Source organism: Westerdykella ornata (assembly GCF_010094085.1).
Source record: "Westerdykella ornata strain CBS 379.55 unplaced genomic scaffold EI97scaffold_1, whole genome shotgun sequence".
Taxonomy (NCBI): Eukaryota; Fungi; Ascomycota; class Dothideomycetes; order Pleosporales; family Sporormiaceae; genus Westerdykella; species Westerdykella ornata.
Window position 1 is genome coordinate 874,941 of NW_022986851.1, and position 19,051 is coordinate 893,991.

The following is a 19,051-nucleotide window of genomic DNA, read 5'->3' on the forward strand; positions in this document are numbered from 1 at the left end:
CTCTTATCGCCCTTATACTACCGCTGCTCTTTGTGTATGGAGTTTCCGAATATGGTTAGCTGGGAGGCTTTCGTCATGGCGGAGCCTCCCTTGCTATCGTCCCCCTTCTCCATCACCAGCAATCATCGCCCATATAATGTGGACGCCTAAACACAACAACTGTACGGCACTCAGCGAGGCAGATTGAACGCCATCCTATCTGATGCCGAAACGGCCGCGCCACTCCCGCACCGCCGCACGTAATGGCGCCTTCGGTAGGAGGGCTAGTCTACTGCTAGCCAATATCAACGCAGGTGTTGGCCATCCATCTCTCAGCAGCGGCGCCCTCCGCCCAAACCTTGGAACCAGTGGCTCGAGCACCCATGTGCTTCTCCGCATAGGGGGTTTGTAAGGGTGATGATGTCGCTCCAGAAAACCGGTCAGAGGATGCGCAGAGCCGCAGAATGGATTGCCGCACATGGAAAGTCTTGTGTCCTGGTGCTTGTATCGCTCAGCTCGGCTTAGCGAGCGTGGCGGAGTGCATGCTGTCATCGTTTGTGGATGACTGAGGCATGCTGGATACATGAAACTCTGGTTAGAGGTCGATTGCAAGAGATATCTTCAAGATGAAAGGGAAACATGGCATTTGCGTTGCAAACCGGTGCAGAAATCGTTTTTCCTCTCTTTACACCTTCAAAAAGTCGAATGCTTTTTGTTTGGTGCGCTGCCCGGATCGATGTCGTACTGCGTTGCCGAGAGGTTTGGTTACGAGATGGCAGGGGTCTTGACCGGTCGTCGCGGGGGTGCAGCAGTGAATTGCGCACAAGAGATGAGAGCATGCAACGAAGCAATCCCGTTCTTCGCGCCAGCCAGCTCAACCTATTGATCCCATCAGCCGCTGGCATCTGAGACAACATTCATTGTTCGTCTTTCCACTCCGTCCCTCGACTCGAGTTGACGCCGTTCTGTTGCTTTGTCGGACCCGTCGCATTTGTTTCCCTTCCTACGCGCTCCTGGATCTCTTCTTCCCTCATTCCCAAAGCCACCGTTGTCCGCTGTCCAAAGTCGCCCGTAGACCTGTGCACTACTAGGCGTAGGCGTTTTTAGCCTCGGGCATCCTGGGCGCCTACCGATGCGCAGCTTCCAGAAAGCCTTTTGACTATTGTGTTGTGAGGACCGTCCTACAGACCTGGTGCATGCACAATGTCCTCCTCCTTCGGCCACTACTACTATCCGGACCATGGCCAACAGCTTCTGCTATCGACGGACCACCTCGCCTATGGCACCGAGGATGGACAACGTTCCAAGACTCCCTCGTCGATGATCAACCATCCCCGGTACTCTCCTGGCCCGCTCAGCACTCCGCCTCATAGCCGTGGGAATTCGCATCCACCCGAACAGGGGCCCGAGCAGATGCTCTATGACGATGCTAGCGGCAGTCAGTCGGACTCGTCTCCTACTTCTGTGCCGACACCAAATGAGAGTACCTTCGAGGAGATGCTCGACTCTGAGCAATTGAGGGAATTCTACCTTCAGGATCCAGTTATGGCTACTACGCAGACGCAACAGGACTCTCTTTCAGCCACAGACTCGGGCTTGTACAGCTTTGATCAAGGTACTGTATTTGGCACAGAGTCTGAGCTATCTTCTAATCCTCCAGCAGCTCTCAGTCAGCCAACGTACACTACGTCTGTATCGCCGCAGGGCCAGCAGTATGCCGCCTCCTTTCCGGCGCAGGACTACCCTTACGGAGGCATGGTCAGCCCGCTCTTTGGACAGGACTACGCCAGCCGGCCAACGCACCATGATCCATGGACAAGCCAGAGACCGCAACAGAACTTCAACATCCCCCGCAATAGTGGTACCAATGTTTTCGATCCCGAAACGGACCCGGGCTTCAACAATCTGTACGGTGTCGTCAACTGGCTAAACACCGATCCCACCCAATTCATCCCATTGCCCCCAAATGACCCCTTACCGCCATCGTCAGGCGAGATCTGTGGCCTTCCTGTCCCAGCAGCTCAGCAGGGACAGCGGGGACAGCACAACCAAAACGGGATCCCATTGAGACTAACAGTACCGTCGCCACCCCCTGGAGCTTATCCGTTCGTGAATCAGAGTCCGTCAACATCTTTCATCGGCCAGCAAAGGTTGGCCGAATCTCACATCTCGCCTGCGTCAAATCCATCTTCAGCCTGGAACTCAGTTGGACAGCTATCCCCACAGAAGACCCAGTCCCCTTACCAGACAAACATAAGTCCACTTTCAGTCCCCAGTCCCGGTGGCTCAGATGGCCTCCTCTCAACCTACCAGCCCTCGGATCCAGGAACAACGGCTGGAGTTCCGTCGAGCTCAAGCACTGCCCTCATGATACCCACGACCAAGTCCAACCTCTCACCCAGTGCATCCGCGTCGGAAAGAAGCTTCAACGAATTCTCCCCCGAGCCGGAACTCCAGCGAGAAATACAACAACAACGTCGCCGCCGTGGCAAAGGCGTCGGTCAAAAGGGCGGCAGAATCGTAGGCACCCATTTGTCTCCCGGTGTTGCGAAAGCAGCGCACGACATGCGCAAGGTGGTTACATGCTGGCACTGCGCCTTGCAGCGCGACAAGGTAAAACATTTTGGTTCCCATCTCCCTCCCCCTTCTCACCCTGGGATACTTTTGGTCCGGTATTAACACGCGTCCAGTGCGGTCCCGGCGAAATCTGCGAGCGCTGCTTAAAGCGCTCCCAACGCCCCAACGCAGACTGCGGCTTGGGTTGCTCGCGCGTCAAACTCACGGAGCTTGCTCAGGATTTCCTGCCCTGGTTGATGATGCAGATGCACGACGATCAGCACCTGACGCAGTTCGTCACCAAGCACATCCGCCAGTGGCACAATGTCGAAATCACAATCTACATGACGTGCGGCCAGGATCACATGCCCCGCATGCCCGTCAAGGTGTACGAATTCATCCCCAACGGCAAGGAGTTGCTTGTGCAATGGCAGTATGAGACGGATCCGGTGACGCATAAGAGGGTGGCTGTCAAGAAGGAGTCTCCGGCGTTGGGCATGGTGCAGGTGAATCGCGATGAGGAGAAGAAGTATGACAAGTACGTTAGTGACATTGTGGATGGGCATCTGGATGCTTTTGGGGAGCTGTGTTGGATGGAGGACGATAACGATTTCCAACAAAAGCTGTACCGGTTGATGAGTAGGGTGGAGATGAGGAATGAGGATGAGGTGGGTATCTCCATTTCCTTCCCCGACGACCGCCACCATCACCACTACTAACACCGCCCAGGCCAAACTCCTCCGCGAAGTCCACCGGCTCCTCGTCACCACCTTCATCATGTCGCACACCCTCACCATCGCCGAGGAAACCAAGCACGACTCCCTGCGCAAACTCCACTCGTATCCCGGCCCCACGTCGTACGTGCGCAAATTCACCTCGCCGCGCATGGCGAACCGCCAACTCAAGTACTTCTTCGCGAGGCTCCAGCGCCACATCTTCACCGCGGTGCTGAACCGCCTGCAGCAGATCTTCAAGAGCAGTAAAGGGTGCGATAAGTGGCTCGCGGCCTTTGTGGCCGTGCTGGGGCTCTGCATGGTGGCGGAGGAGCAGCAGAAGACGGTGCATCAGGTCATGGAGACGAGGGCGAGGACGGATGCGGGGATCGATGGGCAGGGTGGTGGGGGCGCACAGGACGGTCGGACATCGTCATCGCAGACCTATGACAGGGAAAGAGAGGTCCGGATTGGGCAAATATACAGAGAGAAGGCGGAAGAGGCGTGCCGGGAGATTGACGCTCGCACCAACTTCGTCAACGAATTGTTCCGCTGGAAGTACAACCGCAAAGTGAATCCGCTGAGGGATGCGGAGAGCTTGGATTGGAGGGGGGAGATGGGCTTTGAGGGCGAGGGGGGTGTCGCGTTTGTGAGGAGGGTGGCGCAGTTGGTGAGGGAGAATAGTGAGTGTTGCTTTTCTTTTTGTCTTCTCCTGTTATGTTCCTTCTCTCATTAAGGACTCGGGCATCCTTCTTTGTCTCTGCGAGTGGTTATTGGATCTGGCAAAGACTGCCTAACTAACCATACCCCCCACAGCCGACTTCCTACGCATGCGGTCGCACGTCAGTATCTCGCACGCCAACCAGGCACAGTATACCTCGCGACTCGTCGGGCAGTTCCTGCTCTCCTTCTGGCTACCGTAGTGCGGGCCTACAAACCATACCCTGCTCGCATATGGTATGCCGGCTTTCCCGCACGTAGTAACGGAAGCTGGGAACGCGGTCGGTGGCGCTTTCACGTCCGTCTACGGCAATCTTATTCCTCTTTATATTCCAGTCAATTCCCATCTGTCTTACGCCTCTCGGGTTGTATTGTGGAGTTTGGCCCCGATGGCTGGAGGGTCTGGGCATCAAACTGGATCTTTGGATTTTGGGATCCTGGGGAATCTTTCGGATCCTTGGATACGAGGTATCATGGAGGCATGAATTCTGTTATTTTGCGGAAAAGAAAGGGAGTAAGGGAAAGGAAAGGAACGGAAAGGAGCGGTGCACTGGATATCCCCAATCATACCTTCAGGGGACCGGCGCACCTGTCTACGAGGAGGAATACCCATATTTTCGTCTTTCACCCCGTTTCGTACCGTCTCGTTTCGGCTCGTAACACGGTTACTTTCGATTCCTTCATCTCTTTTCTTGGTTATTGGTTATTACCAGGGTGTTGTGTCTTCCTCCCCTGTTGCTAACCGTTTTACGAGGCCCACGACCATGTTCCAAGAAATAACGAGGCGCGCACGCGGCGTATATCTGCCCTTGTCTTATTGTCGTTTTGAGTCATCTTTCCCCCTTTTTATTCTCTTCTTTTGTCCTTTTTCTCGTTGGTTCTCGCTCGGTTGCGGCGTCCGTGAGAGGAGTACGACGAGGGGTAGTGTAGGATGGAAGGAGGGCTGGAAGGTAGTTTGGATGGAGGATGTGATTAGGAGTGTTGCACATGCTGTTGCTTGTATGGGCCCTGGTGACGATAATGATGATATGATGACGAATGATGTTGCTGTTGTGTCGGAGGTTTCGTATCACGTACTTGTGTGTCAAGACCATGTTTTCTTCGCCTGCAACTGGAAAGACCTTTTTTTCTATGGCGTGATGCGTAAGTGATCGGATCAAGAATTCATTTCTTAGTTTGAGCAGCATTTTGCGTTTATTTTAGATCAGACTACGCGATGTCGTTCGTTTTCCCATAGATATCTCTAGCCACCCAAACCCAAGCCCGAGCCCATTGCCCCATTTACCATGAACATGCATCCCTATAAACGCCGTCGCTATGCAATTCAAACAGTCTTCCCCCGCTACAAACTATTCGGCGCATCCGGCAACCTCTCAATCACATACTTGCCCCTCGCCACCGAAATCAGCGGTACACCGGGGATCTTGCGGATCCTCCTCTTCAAGTCCCTATCGTTGGTCGCTACGAGGTAGATCCTATCCTTCATGACGCGATCTACGATGCAGTCGTCTGCATATGTGCCTTTGTGGTCGCACTTCAGGCGCGTCCAGGCTTCGTTGCGGGCGATCTGCAGGGCGATGCGGTATTTCTGGCCGAGTTTCTCGAGCTCGCTCATTACGCAGCCTGGTCTCTGTTAGAAGGAGACTTAAGGAGGTTGTGAAGTGTTGGGCACGCACTGGTGATGATGGGCTGGGCTTTGGCGAGGAGGCAGTCCATGAGGGCGGGTTGGAGGTCGAGTTTTGCGCGCACGGTGCTGGGAGACCCTCGTCAGCAAGAGGTTCATGTATGATATAGGAGGAATTCATACTGTGACAGAAAGTTTGTATCAACGAGGACCTGGTATGGAGGCACAAGACTGGTGTTCGCCTGGAAGAAGAGGTGGGACGGAACTTGTGGGATCTCACGGATGGGGCGCTCGGCGGCTTCTTTTTGTTTGGCAACTTCGCTGCCTAGGGTTTGGTTTTTTTTGAGGCGGGCATCGCGCTGGCCTGAGGGGTATAGTCAGTATGCTGGTGGGATGTTTGGATGCTTGATGGTTGATGAGGTATGGTAAGATGCAGTCTACCAAGACGGATTTTGCAGTGCAGACACCATTGAAAAGAGAAGAACATACCAATAACGCGCTTGACGGCGGCGAACTTGCGCGTCTTCTTTGCGACACCCATGATGCAGACGGGTTATGTGTGGCGTGTGGACGGTACTCTGCGGGAACTTTTTGGTGGAGTATTATCTGCCAAGATTTCGACGTCCCGCTCTTCGGAGAAAGTGTCGGACCCCGTCGCTTCCCCTGGCAACGCTAACCTCAAACATGTTATATTCTTGGATCAGAAGTCCGTGCCTTGATGGCTACCCGCAGCGCCTCCCTACCGATTCCACCAGGGCACAGCAGGAACCCACCACCCGCTGCATCCCTCCCTCTCGCAGACGTCCCTGCATCCAGAACGTGCTACACTTTTCATACCGGACTTTGCTTTGGGGATGTACTGCATATTACCGAGCATCAGCTATCTGTAGATTCCAGGCTCCCCGTTCAACCGATTCACGACCCCTCGACAGCGCGTCGAAATAGACCAACGCATCCAGGCAGTCCATTCACTTGTCCGATATTTACGACCCGGTACATTCCACGCCGACATATCCCTGGCTATTCTGTCACTCGTTTCAGCTGTTTGCTGCCCTTTGGTACGCCGTCGACGACGCTTCTGACCATACCCACTCGTCGCCTTTAACCATCATTCACTTTGAGACGCGGCATATCGACTGAAACCAACGACTACCGCCTCGTCCATTTCTACGTCATTTCTAGTCCTTTCGGATCAAGCAGTCATAATATTTTCAGATATCCACATCATACAGTAATATCACACCATGCGACCCTCATTAGGCCTCGTAGGCCTCGTCCTACTTCTCGCGCCCAACGTCCTCGCACAGGCACAGGATCGACCAGATGCGAAGACGACGGTACCAGCGCCGAACGGACCGCAAACAACCACAAATAAGGACGAGAAGCCGCCAGAGACGCAAAAGCAAGACCAGCCGGCAGCGACAACCACAAAGCAAGACAATAAGCCGCCCATCGTAGTTCCAGTCTCCACATCAGCACCCGCCACGACCAGCACCGAGCCTACCGCAGCCCAGAATGGACCGCCCACAAGTATCAAGCGTCCGTCAAATATGCCGACACTCGCTGGCGTGGGCGTCCCCGATATGGTGGTGCCGGATACCAAAGCAGCGCCCTACATGCAGAAGTCGTCTCTCCCAGACGGAACGGTCTTCATCTGCGTAGGCGCTGCGTTGGGATTCTTCGGGGCTGCAATTCTCGCATGGCGAGGCCTCGTTGCGTGGTCTCTCCACCGTTCCGTGAAGCGCGCCGCCCATGTACAGAACATGGCCGACATAAAGGCCATGACGGCCGTCCCCGGCAAGAAGCGCGGAATGTACAACGTCGTCGGTGCCAACTCCAACATGTCCTTGGACCGCCTCTCCGCCGCCCCAACAGGCACATCCAGACCGCCCAAACCATTCGCATCCCCCACCTCCGGCACCCCTCCCAGGAACAACTCGTCTCTCTTCTTCTCCCCTACAGCCGCCGGCGCTACGTCTCGCGACTCCGTCAACCGCTCTTCAAATTACCTCCCCGCGGGCTACTACCCCTCGGGGAACGCACAAGCCGCCTCCGGCTCGCCCGTCATGCACGTCGGCGGTCACGGCTCCCACCTATCCATACACTCGCTCGCGACACCCGGAAACCGCTTCTCCCACCGCAGCGGTGTATCCCCTCCTGGCTCCCCGAGCCTGCCTCCTAGCCGTGGCTACGACCGCGCACCTCCGAGCCGCGACGGCGTCAACTCCATGTATAACCGCGGCAGCGTGGCCACCTTGGGTAACCAGGCCCCGCCCATGCCAGGCGGTCGCGGTGTGTATGGCCAGGACGGCGGCAATATGAGTCAGCTGAGTTTGAATGTCCCAGGAGGAACGAGCGTGGCGGGGGGTAGGGCGCCGAGTGCGTATCTAGAAGACTTGTTTGAGAATCATGGGAATCACGGGCCGGCTTCGTCTGGGCCGGGAGGGAACGGTGGGGGACATCAGAGATCGTAGTCCGATCTCGAGCTGATAGAGGAGGACGAGGAGATGGAGGAAGGAGAAGTCGGTTGCGCTATCTGACTCTTGAGATTATGGGCTGATAGGCGTTGTCGATGTCAGTTGTTGAGTTCTCTTTGGAAGACGTACCTGGATTTAGCAGTAGAGGACGGTGGTGATTTGTGCATAATACCGATTTTTTTTCTTCGTCTTCATTTTTCTCTTAATGTCTAGGGTAGGTCGAGGTCATGGGGTTATATTATAAACTACTTTCATATTTGCAGTCGGAGTGTTGGTGTTCGTCGCGTCTATTTGATCTCCCTAGACTTCCGATACAGTCGTCCTCACGCCTTGCTTGTTTCTTCGACCAAGCCAAGTCAGCTTCTGTGGTGGATTGTTGAACATTTCCAGCAGTGCGATTTTGTCTGTAATATGCAACGTCTAGACATAGTAATTTCTCCAGCTTATCCCTGAAAAAAATTCTTTTATACAACACAGCTACGGGTATATCCTCCTCTCCTCTACATGTCTCTCCCCCACATTTTCCTTTCACCTCTTCCCACCAAACCCCTACCGATCCACCATGACCACCTCCCTCCCCTCCACACCCATACCCACCCCCTTCCCCCCAAAAACCTCATCCATCTCCCTCAACGTAAACTCCAACAAATAACTCTCATCAACCAACTCCTCCACCCTCTTAAAATGCCTCTCCGAATACGCTATCAGCCCCGCGAGCACCTCTTTCAAACTTCCCTTCGCGCCCACCCTGCCCTTCGGCCTCAGTCCCGTCAACCTAGAGACCGGATACGACTTCACAAGCGCATTCAGGATTTTCTGTGCAATGGGAGAAGTCCGAGCATTCGTGTTCCAGTCGCGTAGGCGGAGGAGGAGCGTGTACAACTGTTCGTCCGACAGCGTCGCTAGAACCTCATCCACGCGTTTCAAGCCCATGAGACTTCCCTCATCGGGGTTCTCCGTCTCGACGACGGATTTGAACAACGCGAAGAGGCGACCTGGTTGGTCCATTTGGATGGCTAGGGTGATGGCCTCGCGGTAGTTACCCGCGTATGTGTAATTTTCGAGTTTCTGCTCGAGTTCCACGCGCTGCGTTTCTGCCGTGGTGACGGCTTCGAGCGTGGATGAAGTAGTGTCCTTCCAGAAAGTGATGACGCTGTCGCCGCCGCCGGAGATAAGCGCGCCGGTTGTCGGGTTAGCGGCGAGAGCCCAGACACGATCGGTGTGGTTATCCAACGTAGTCATTGCTTCTCCTGAACAGGTATCCCAGATCTTGACGAGGCCGTCGCCAGCAGCGGAGGCGATTTGGGGACCCCGTCTATCCCGGGTGTCAACGGGGCGGTAGGGAAGCCATGCGAGTTTCAGGACGCTGTTGGAGTGGCCTTCGAGGGTGAGGAGGCAGCTGTAGTCGGAGAGATTCCAAATTTTGACGGTTTTGTCGCCGCTGCCTGTTGCGATGAGGCCTTTGCTGCTGGACCCTGGGACTTGCGATTCCTTGGGTGCGAATTTGACCGTCCAGACTCCGCGGCGGTGTCCGCGGAGGACGCCTATTGCTTCGCCTTCTGCGGCGGAATAGATCTTGACTGTGCGATCTTGGGAAGCGGAGGCGAAAAGGGTGCCGGAGGGGTCGATGTCGAGGGCGTTGATGTCCTTGTCGTGGGCTTTGCGGGTGTATTTAGCTCGGAGTTTTCCCTTCGCATCCTTGGTGATGTCCCAGCGTTTGACGGTCCTATCTTGAGATCCCGTCACCAGGTATTGAGGAGGATGAGATAGGGGATCTGTATGCGCCTGGGAGCCCTCAGGAGGAACCTTGTGCGGGAGTGCTATAGCTCCAAGGGACTCCGCGTGGCCTGTCAACACTGCATGACATGTGTATGAGCTATTCTCGGGGTCAAGCCGCCACAGTCGAGCAGTGTTATCTTTGGCGCCTGTTGCAAGCCAGTGCCCAGACCAGTCAACGTCCAGACAAATGATGATATCTTCATGGCCCTTCAGCAAGGCTACATCGGCGCCAAAATACTTGCCTTCATCCGAACCAGCGTCGGATGCCTCCAATGATACGATTCGTACGTCCTCAGAATTGGTGTTCAGTGCAAGGAGCGATTTGTCGGAGCCCACATAAGCCAGGTCAATGACTTCGTCATGGGTTCCTGATACTCGCCTAAAAACGGGGAGCGGATCGATCTTGTCCTCCACCAAAAGGGAATCCAAAGGTTTCAGCGAGTGGTACTTCAGTACCTGATCGGCATGGACGGATATAAGATAGGAGAGATCTGCATGAGATAGTATGTCGACAATAGCATCCGTCTCTAGACCTGCTGGTTGCTCTTTCGTCAGTTCGACCCCAGTAGCAGTTGCCCACAGTCTTATGCAGCCGTTCTCGCCTCCTGCATAGATAATCTGGCCGTCGCAGATAAATCCGGCGCTTTCAATGCCCTCCAAGGCGGCGAGTGTCCGCTTTACTTTCCATGTCCGGGCATCCCACATAATGAGAGTCTTATCCCTGCTTCCAGACACCAGTGTATTCTGTGCTAGGTTGAAGTCCAGCGACCGGACAACAGAAACGTGAGAATCCAGAACGGCGGCGCTTTTCTTTTTATGAAGATCCCATATGCGTATCTTTCCGTCTTCTGCACCGGATGCGAGACGATACTCCAGCACCTTTTCTCCCTCCTCCACACCATTTTGCTCTTCTACCCTGGATTTGCTCCGTTTCCTCTTCTTGCCATTGCCGCCACCTTCTCTTCGCGTAACTTCGACCTGAAAGAACGAGAGGGCAGATACTACGCCACCGTGCCCATGGAAGGTATGCGTAAAGTAACCTGCTTGAATATCCCAGACCTTGACTGTGCCGTCGGCGCCACCAGTAGCGACGAGAGTCCCAGTCTCATCCACCTTCAGAGATACGACGGGCGTAGTATGTGGCTTCAACGTCTTCAGATGCTCCAATTCAACAGCACCTGGCTCTGATTTGGATAGCACGAGGGAGTATATGTGCATCGAAAGCGACCGAGAACAGACGATTAGATGGGAGGCAGACGGCGTGATTGCAAGGGCTGTGATGGCCTCTCCGTCCTGCGGAATTGTTAGTATATAAAGAACAGCTGGAGAAGTCGCACCGTACTCCTTCAATTCTTGCCAATTCCCCTCCTGTGGTCAAGTCTGTGAGCACGGCATCTTCGCCGACGCAAGCGGCCAGGATGCGGCCATTCCCACTCAGCGTAACGCTTCCTCCAGAATATATCGGTTGAATGGTACGATCTACCGCATATGTAGTCTTTACAGCCGCTCGCTGCGCCATTTTGAATGTGTATAGAAAGAGGAAAGGTGGCTCTACTGTGTAATCACTCTGTTGCATCTCGGTGGAAACGGAAATTTTGACGCTCGGACCAGTGTCTTATCGATTAGGGCTTTAACGGGTCCAAGCTCAGGCTATCGCAACTGCTCCCCTCGACTACCCATCCACACACCAACCACCTGCTCTGCTCCTGACATTAGCACCTGCTGGCGGAGGGTTCTTTTCTGTTGTCCAGTTACTCGTTACGCGGGCCAACATGAAAGGATTCCCAACATTCTCCATACACTGCCGTCACCCACCGGGGCGGTAGACCGACCAGACCGACCGCCATGCCCCGCGAGCCGTTTTTAACTCGCATCGGACTGGTGTGTATAACCTCAACATAGCACCTGGACCTCGCTCTAACTGTTGTTCGTAGGGACGGTCTCCATTTCTCAACACCCCCTCAATCACTCGGACCGCCCATTATTTCCAGATCGCCGAAGGAGAGGAGATACCCCAACATATCCTGCATCCGGACGACGGTCGCTATATCCAGATTTACGATGAGCGTGGGCACCCTATCAACCCTCTTGCGAAAGAATTTGCGAGGAAATCCCGACATGCCCTCAATGAGATCACGGCAGCCACTGGGGTGGTGGAGAAGTACCTGCCACCGTCCGAGAAGCTTCCAGGGCCATCCGATGAATATCATAAACGGATCGAACTCGAGGACAAGTACTGGTATTGGCTAGAGCGCGCTTTCAACCAGGGTAGTGTGCTATCGAGGTGGTGGCTTGGTAATATCGTTGCTCGCCTATGCGCATTTGACTTCCCAAGTTCCATGACCATTGCGGAGATTCTTGCCTCCGAATGCCGGCTCTCTGGGCTCAGCATCTTCTATGCAGGAATGGATCTTCGAATCCTTTCCGCTCTAGTGGGCTATGTGGTTACCTCTCTGGAGAAGTCTAGCACACTTGAGCGCATACTGCGGGCGACGGGTTTTTCTCGGGCCACCAGAATTTGGGTAGGCCGGTTCAGTTGCATACTCCTTTACATGTGAGTTGTCATCGATGCCCAAGTCGAGGAAAGCTAATCAAAGTAGGGCGAAAGCAGCCGAGTACCCGGTTTACTATTCATTCTGGTACCGTGAAAGCCTACAAAGACTTGGCCTTCTACCTACCACGATGGCGTCCTTCTGGGATGCTGTTCCCCAATGCACGAGCCTTTTATCCTCTTTGCCCTCGGAAGTCCATTTTTCCAAGCCCACGTTCCTACGGCTTGCCAAAGCTGTGCTGGTATGGCCTGCCCCCTGGGCTTTTTTAATCACTCTATGGACTACGTGGGTGCAGCACACAGCATTTTGGCCCCTGTTGGCAACGATTGACTCTCCGGCAAGCAACGCCCCGAAGCGCCAATTGGTCCGCCATATCCGTGTAAACGCGTCCCGTTGTACGTGGGCTCATCGCACGTTACTACATGCGAGCAACAGGATCTTCGGTGTGCTTGGGTGGAGAAGCAACCACCACGTGATACAGGTGCGCGAACGGCATCCTGGAGAAGTTGAAGTTTCCGGTACCGTTGTAACAAACCTTCAGCCACTTGAGTCACTGGAAGAAGCGGTCGGCCAGTTGGCTCGTCCTGGTCGTTCTGCTGTACGAGGTGAATGGACGACTTGTCGGATTACGCCGCTTTCGATGCTGCCAGCAAGTACGGCGGTCACCATCTGTGCCAAATTTGTGGGCAGGCTGGCGGAACTTCCGCTCGACGTGGTGATGTATCGTTTGGTTGCTGGACACTATCTGTTGGCTCCTGGAGGCCATGTTTCTTCAACTAGACTTGGGCGGTACCGGCTTCTCGATCCTCTGGCCGAGCTACGTTCGATGGACATGCGATGGGCATGCACTCTGCTTTCCAGACTGGTATTCTTCGAAGGGGTGGGCTTGGCTATTGAGTTTGGACTCTTCTTTTTTCAGTGGGGTCTGAGCACATATGTTGGCAAGAAATACTTTGGCTGGGGCGATCCTGAGAGGAGGCAGTGAATAGGCCGGCACGGAAAGAGACGGGGAAAGGAACAAGGTGTACAGGTTGGTAGACTTACAAGCAGTCCAATCAATAAGGATTCGGCGGAGATGAGACTTACGTTTGTTGGCTTACTGGTTGGTATTACTGTACTGTACCTCGTTAAGACAGTACCATTGAAGACAGGTGGGGAATGCATGACTACAGATGGGTACAAGCCGGGCACTTGGCATCAATAATGCATTATTTTGTGTGAAGGCAGCACGTCGCGAGAGGCAAACAGGAATACCTACTACAGCACTGTAATTCCTAATTCCTTCCAAGCCTATAGTCGTATGGGACTTCTAAGAAGACGGTTCTGTGTGTCCTTGATAGCTGTAAGCAGCGGAGGTGGGCGACGTGATTGGACCCCACAACTCGGCTCTCAATGAGATGCTAGGAGCATGAGCAACCGTTCCAGCTACACACGACACACAATACGTCCTGCCACAGTCTACCAGAACCTACCAGAGACGCGCACGGCAACTGGCGTCAGGGCAACGACAGACTAGTGGCTTGCGTGTGAATTGCTCCTCCTCGACCCACATGAGTTCATTTCCTTCAATGCTCCCCCTCCTTCACGCCCTCACTATACCATCTCCCTCCGTACAGTACTGCGGACATAATGATGATGATACATTGATATTCCTATCCAGTCCTGTTTCACAGCAGCCCGAGGAACATGGGCAAAACCAATCGAAAAAAGGGGAGTCTTTTTCCGGGCTTGGCTCCCCAACCAACTTCTTTCTTTTTGATTATTTTCCCCTGAAAAAATTCGGCCGTCCTTCTCGTGCTCGAGACGGAGTCCGTCATCCGGCTGATTGGGCCCGTGATCTGCAAGCTGCGCAGCGGAAGCACGCCGCCAAAGAGATGAATTACCGAATCCCCAGGCCCTGTTGTTGATGCCCAGGTGGTGGTGTGGTCCACGCTTCACGCTCCACGTCGAGAAAATAACGGCTGCCGTGACCCCTTTTTGCACCCTGCCTTTTCTCTAGCCTACTTACGAACAGAGTCCCTGCTCCCTGCTTCCCCGTCGTATCAATTGATCGCGGCCCCTCGTCCATGGCCCGTTGCTTCTGTGGCCCCTGCACTATCGTTTGCACCACCACCCTTCCTCCTCCCCACGACGTCCTTCTTTGCTTCCCTCTCTCCACCGCGCGCCTTGTTCTCCCAATTCACTTTTGTCGCCATACGCGTCCACGGACGCGAAACTACGAGAAATATCGACGCCCTCCGCATTGCACCCACCAGCGTCGACCATCACGGCCTCTCCACCTGTTCGCCGCGACTCGAGCTCAACTCTGGGGCACCCTGCCCTCCTCAAGCTGCACCCTCCCGCACCCTCCCCTCTACCACACACGTGATACCCGCCCTCACAGGCGCATCGCAGGGACCTCCCCACCGAGCTGACACTGCGGCGCTCACCAGCTGTCAGAGAATCGCTCCCGGAACAAGCAATCCCGAGCTGCTTCCACTCCGGCCGCTTTCAGTTTGACCGCGCGTCCAGACGAGAGCCTGGGGAGAATGAGTGCCGCACCGTAGGTTCGGCAGAAACGAGTCTGAGAGCGACGAGTCCAAGACTCTTATACAGGTCCGCATTCTTGCGTCATACCTCCATTGCATGCGCCCCAACACAACCCCATCATGAGCACCACCACCCTACCGCGCCCCTCGCGGCCCTCAGTCGCCCCTCCCACCGGCCCCCTCCCGTCTCTACCCGTCCCCAAATCGCGAGCGTCCAATGTCACCTCCTCTCCTAGATTGCCCTCCTCATCGCTGCCCTCTCCTGCCACTGCATCTCGGACCCTTTCGTCATCGGCATTGCCCCAGCGACAAACCACAAAAGCACACTCGAGTTCGTCCTCCACCATACCCACTCTAACCGGCGCCGACACTCCGGCCGGCCCGTTGCCACCGGGACGGACACTACGAAAGACCGTTAGCATTGGTGCCTTTCCGCAGCCACCAAAGCATGGGAATAGGTCTACAAGCCATCCTCCCAGTCCATTGTCGGCGAGCTCAACGCCTGACACCGTGTCGTTGGACCAGAGGCTGGCCTCAGTGTCAAAGGTGGCCATCCCGTCCAGGCAGGGCAGTCTCAAGAAGGCAGTCCCCCGGGCGTCAAGTGTAGGAGGTCGAGGACTCCTGGGCAAGCCGCCTCTTAACTCACCGAGCTTCCTAAATGGCAGTGGAGAGTCAGCCTCGGTCGCAAACACGAGTCATCTCAGCTTACCCTCACCTCCACAGAGCAGGAACTCTTCCGCACAAGGCTCCTACGCTACCAGCACAACTACCATTGAAGATGCAGATGATGAGGCTCGGGCTCGGGTAGATGGCAAGGCTGACGGCAATACGACGCAGAAAGATGGTAAAGGCAATGTGATTGTCAGCGTACGAGTCCGACCGGACATCGTCAAAGACAGCAAACCGAACCTTGACTGGGAGGTCGACAGCAAACGCTCCATTATTGCATACAGAGGCCGTGAGGGCGGAGAGTACTTGTACGGTGAGATTACACAGCGGGCGGCATGATCCTGACTTCAGACTGACTGATCCATATAGACAATGTCTTTGACGCTCAGGACAACAATGCCCGCGTGTACGATGCTGCTGCTAAGAGGCTGGTCCGGCGGGTCATGGAGGGCTACCATGGAACCGTATTCGCATATGGTATGACGGGGACGGGCAAGACATTCTCGATGCAAGGCACTGCTACCAATCCCGGTGTGATCCCCTTGGCCATCACCGATATCTTCTCCTACATTCGCGAAACGCCGCATCGGGAGTTTCTGCTGCGAGTCAGCTACCTGGAGATCTACAACGAGAAGATTCACGATCTCCTGGCCGGACCAGTCGCAAGTGCGAATGGACAGCCAGGCCCCCAAGAGGAGATCAAGCTGAGGGAGGACAGTAAGCGTGGCGTGTACGCGACACCCCTGAAAGAGGAGATTGTGCAGAGCCCCACGCAGTTGCTGAGGGTAATTGCCCGTGGTGATAACGCCAGAAGGGTCGCAGGGACTCAGTTCAACGCGCGCAGTTCTCGAAGCCATGCGGTTGTTCAGATTGTCGTGGAGAGTCGAGCGCGTGGCTCGGGGGGGTCTTCGGTACAAGAGAACAAGCGCTCAGCCATAGTCCCCGGAGGCGTTCGGGTGTCGACATTGAGTCTGATCGATTTGGCCGGATCTGAGAAAGCGGCCGATGACAAAGAGAGGCGTACCGAGGGGTCTCACATCAACAAGAGCTTGCTTACGCTTGGAACCGTCATTGCTCGGCTGTCCAGCGAGAAGGAGAAGGCTGCCGGGGATAAAGAGAAGGGAGGCAAAGACAAGCATCTCCCGTACCGGGACAGTAAACTCACGCGTTTACTGCAGCCAGCGCTGTCGGGGAATTCGCTGGTCAGCATCCTGTGCACCATCCAGATTGGAGCCAGCGGAAGTAGCGCAGCAGCCAACAGCCACGCGGGCGAGACGCTGAACACGCTCAAGTTTGCATCGCGGGCAAAGAACAACATTGTCAGTCATGCGAAGAAGGCGGATGAGTCGCTTGGAGCTGGCGCAGATGCAGGAAGCCGCGCATTATTGGAGCGGTATCGCATTGAGATCCAAGAGCTGCGCAAACAGCTCGAGGAACAGAACAAGGCGAAAGAGGTCAAGGAGGAGAAGGAGGAGCGAGAAAGGGACGAGGAAGAGGAAAAGGCGCGCGAACTCGAGGACAGGCAGCGTCACGAGGAGCAAATGCTCGAGATGCAGCTAGCACGTACTGCGTTGAAAGAGCGCATTGAGCACCTCAACAGACTCATTCTGAGTTCCAAGTCCATCGGTGTCAACAACGGAAGGTCGTTCTCGTCCATGAGCCACAGTCGCCACTCGGTCCTCAGCAACGGAGACAGGTTCCAATTGCGCTCTGCGCGCTCGTCTGCCACGCTGGATGTACCGGCGTCCCAGACGCCTTTCCAAAGCCCTCCACTCGATGGGTCTGAGGAAGACGATTCGGTAGGCGAGAATGGAGACGGGAGCGCCAGCCAGGCAGCCCAAATCCAAGCGCTGCAGGCCGACCTCGCGGACAAGAATCGCTACATCAGCACCCTGGAGAAGCGACTCCTGCACGCCCGACGCTCCAGCCATTCCCGGGTGTCCATGTCGCTCTCCCAAAAACTTGCGGGCAGTAGCGAAGACGGCGGCCTCATCGCCACCATTGCGGAGAAGGACGCGGAGATCCTCAGTCTGCGAGCACAACTCGAAGATAAAGAGAAGATGATCGCAGCACTCACGTCGGCGAGGAAGAAGAGCGAAACGGCACACGAAGTCGGCGTGGCTATCAGCACGGATGGTCCCTCTGGCAGTCGACGCGTATCGCATCAGCGTAGCGTGGGCAGCGGGAGTTCAAGCGCCAAGGTAAAGACATCGAGCCCGGTTAGTGTCAGTTCGAGAGAGCAGCATCTGTCGCACACGTCGAAGAGCGAGCGGGACCTGGATGATGTGACGCGAATGCTCGATGAGATGATCTCGGGACGCGTGGACGCGAATGCGAGGAGGAGGAGCAATAGCCTGAGGCTCGTCAGTGAGCAGAGGGGATGAGGGCTGGAGAGATTTTAGTTGCTGCAGGTGGCGCCAGATGATGAGATGCCACTCGAGTATCTGGATAGGAGTGACAGTTTGGATGAGTGGCTATCGGAGTTGGATAGGGCGATTGGCATTGCGGTCACGACTACCTTGGACCCCGACGGTTTTGTACAAAGACTCTCTGTACAGGGATTCAAGACGCAGACGACGAAGAAGCATCCCTCTTCCATTTCCACACCATCCATTCACGGGAATCACGGGCGTTCATGGGCTGTGGAGATGATCTAAAGCGAGGAGCGGGAAGTGGACTTTTGTGACTATAGTTTTGAGGTTTTTGCGAGGCAGAGTTTCGACTTGATACCCAGCTTTTGTCTCTTGTCTTTTCTTTTCAGTTGGCTTTTTGCTTACGTTTCTACTCATCCTCTTTCCCTTCTTATTCGTATTAATAGGCACGAGGCATATCTACAGGGCGGAAGGAAGGTTGGAAAGGGGGTAGAATGAATAGAGGAATGGGAACGAGGCCATATGATTCACCCATTCAAGCTGGTCGGTCACATCTATCACGCTATATAAAAGATTTCATTCAATCCGGTCTTCGTCTTTTTTCCTAGGTACCACCTTCAGTGGTGGGCAACACCTATGCAAGCCCTTACCACGACGCACCCCGTCACCCAATCAGAGTGGCGCTCACTCTAGTGTGTATTCACATCGGAAGGAATGGGGTTTACACTAAGCCGTAAGAGGGAGGAGGGCTCCCTGGGGGCGCCCAGGCCCGGGGTCGTCCGTGCACGACCAGCATGTGTTTCAGATCCTGGGCCCCTCACATTCTGCGACGTGGACATGCCCGAGGGGGTGGCGGCAAGTGGACGCATATGCGGTGCAATATGGAGTTGTCTTCTTCTCTTTTTTGATAGATTATTATCCCGTTCGACTCCTTCTCCATGGCCGCCGATTTAGGAAGGGAAGACATTTTAGGTATGACGGATTGACGAATTGACGACACACATACTATCAGGAGGACCGTGAGGGAGACCCCTTGGGATTCGGAATCGGAATCCAGCTCTGACGCCCCCCCGGGCGCGCTC

At 55.0% G+C, this 19,051-nt stretch overlaps 7 protein-coding genes across 7 annotated transcripts; 5 read left to right on the plus strand and 2 right to left on the minus strand.

Annotated features, from left to right (window-relative positions):
* Positions 1 to 873: 873 nt before the first annotated feature.
* Positions 874 to 4,452, plus strand: EI97DRAFT_12568 (uncharacterized protein). Its single transcript, XM_033793072.1, has 4 exons — positions 874 to 2,592; positions 2,670 to 3,203; positions 3,265 to 3,931; positions 4,065 to 4,452. The coding sequence occupies exons 1-4, from the start codon at positions 1,183 to 1,185 to the stop codon at positions 4,169 to 4,171; spliced, it is 2,718 nt and encodes a 905-aa protein (XP_033658436.1). The 5' UTR covers positions 874 to 1,182; the 3' UTR covers positions 4,172 to 4,452.
* A 682-nt stretch (positions 4,453 to 5,134) lies between these two features.
* On the minus strand, positions 5,135 to 6,192 carry EI97DRAFT_389057 (rRNA-processing protein-like protein FCF1). The gene is made up of 4 exons (XM_033796197.1): positions 6,082 to 6,192; positions 5,776 to 5,956; positions 5,645 to 5,721; positions 5,135 to 5,591 (listed from the first exon to the last, which is right to left on the minus strand). The coding sequence occupies exons 1-4, from the start codon at positions 6,131 to 6,133 to the stop codon at positions 5,311 to 5,313; spliced, it is 591 nt and encodes a 196-aa protein (XP_033658437.1). The 5' UTR covers positions 6,134 to 6,192; the 3' UTR covers positions 5,135 to 5,310.
* A 644-nt stretch (positions 6,193 to 6,836) lies between these two features.
* EI97DRAFT_353757 (uncharacterized protein) lies at positions 6,837 to 8,009 on the plus strand (the record flags this gene model as incomplete). The annotated part of the gene is made up of 2 exons (XM_033794873.1): positions 6,837 to 6,929; positions 6,987 to 8,009. Coding segments are annotated over 2 exons (1,116 nt in total), but the record flags the coding sequence as incomplete, so codon positions are not given.
* Positions 8,010 to 8,618: 609 nt separating this feature from the next.
* Positions 8,619 to 11,393, minus strand: EI97DRAFT_497633 (WD40 repeat-like protein; the record flags this gene model as incomplete). The annotated part of the gene is made up of 2 exons (XM_033802519.1): positions 11,191 to 11,393; positions 8,619 to 11,141 (listed from the first exon to the last, which is right to left on the minus strand). The coding sequence occupies exons 1-2, from the start codon at positions 11,365 to 11,367 to the stop codon at positions 8,619 to 8,621; spliced, it is 2,700 nt and encodes an 899-aa protein (XP_033658439.1). The 5' UTR covers positions 11,368 to 11,393.
* A 130-nt stretch (positions 11,394 to 11,523) lies between these two features.
* On the plus strand, positions 11,524 to 13,664 carry EI97DRAFT_497634 (uncharacterized protein). Its single transcript, XM_033802520.1, has 3 exons — positions 11,524 to 11,729; positions 11,783 to 12,402; positions 12,449 to 13,664. The coding sequence occupies exons 1-3, from the start codon at positions 11,694 to 11,696 to the stop codon at positions 13,383 to 13,385; spliced, it is 1,593 nt and encodes a 530-aa protein (XP_033658440.1). The 5' UTR covers positions 11,524 to 11,693; the 3' UTR covers positions 13,386 to 13,664.
* Positions 13,665 to 13,901: 237 nt separating this feature from the next.
* Positions 13,902 to 14,375, plus strand: EI97DRAFT_12969 (uncharacterized protein). The gene has a single exon (XM_033793106.1). The coding sequence runs from the start codon at positions 13,951 to 13,953 to the stop codon at positions 14,305 to 14,307; it is 357 nt and encodes a 118-aa protein (XP_033658441.1). The 5' UTR covers positions 13,902 to 13,950; the 3' UTR covers positions 14,308 to 14,375.
* A 471-nt stretch (positions 14,376 to 14,846) lies between these two features.
* EI97DRAFT_12971 (kinesin-domain-containing protein) lies at positions 14,847 to 17,988 on the plus strand. The gene is made up of 2 exons (XM_033793107.1): positions 14,847 to 15,910; positions 15,967 to 17,988. Exons 1-2 carry the CDS (start codon positions 15,049 to 15,051, stop codon positions 17,979 to 17,981), a joined length of 2,877 nt encoding a protein of 958 aa, XP_033658442.1. The 5' UTR covers positions 14,847 to 15,048; the 3' UTR covers positions 17,982 to 17,988.
* Positions 17,989 to 19,051: the final 1,063 nt, after the last annotated feature.

Coding starts and splice junctions, on each gene's coding strand:
- EI97DRAFT_12971 (XM_033793107.1), top strand. CDS start 15,049: ATGAGCACCACCACCCTACCGCGCCCCTCGCGGCCCTCAGTCGCCCCT. Junction 15,911..15,966: donor GGGCGGAGAGTACTTGTACG/GTGAGATTACAC, acceptor TGATCCATATAG/ACAATGTCTTTGACGCTCAG.
- EI97DRAFT_497634 (XM_033802520.1), top strand. CDS start 11,694: ATGCCCCGCGAGCCGTTTTTAACTCGCATCGGACTG. Junction 11,730..11,782: donor TTTTAACTCGCATCGGACTG/GTGTGTATAACC, acceptor TGTTGTTCGTAG/GGACGGTCTCCATTTCTCAA. Junction 12,403..12,448: donor AGTTGCATACTCCTTTACAT/GTGAGTTGTCAT, acceptor TAATCAAAGTAG/GGCGAAAGCAGCCGAGTACC.
- EI97DRAFT_12969 (XM_033793106.1), top strand. CDS start 13,951: ATGAGTTCATTTCCTTCAATGCTCCCCCTCCTTCACGCCCTCACTATA.
- EI97DRAFT_389057 (XM_033796197.1), bottom strand. CDS start 6,133: ATGGGTGTCGCAAAGAAGACGCGCAAGTTCGCCGCCGTCAAGCGCGTT. Junction 5,957..6,081: donor CGCCGTCAAGCGCGTTATTG/GTATGTTCTTCT, acceptor TATACCCCTCAG/GCCAGCGCGATGCCCGCCTC. Junction 5,592..5,644: donor AGCCCAGCCCATCATCACCA/GTGCGTGCCCAA, acceptor AACAGAGACCAG/GCTGCGTAATGAGCGAGCTC.
- EI97DRAFT_12568 (XM_033793072.1), top strand. CDS start 1,183: ATGTCCTCCTCCTTCGGCCACTACTACTATCCGGACCATGGCCAACAG. Junction 2,593..2,669: donor GCGCCTTGCAGCGCGACAAG/GTAAAACATTTT, acceptor ACACGCGTCCAG/TGCGGTCCCGGCGAAATCTG. Junction 3,932..4,064: donor GCAGTTGGTGAGGGAGAATA/GTGAGTGTTGCT, acceptor TACCCCCCACAG/CCGACTTCCTACGCATGCGG.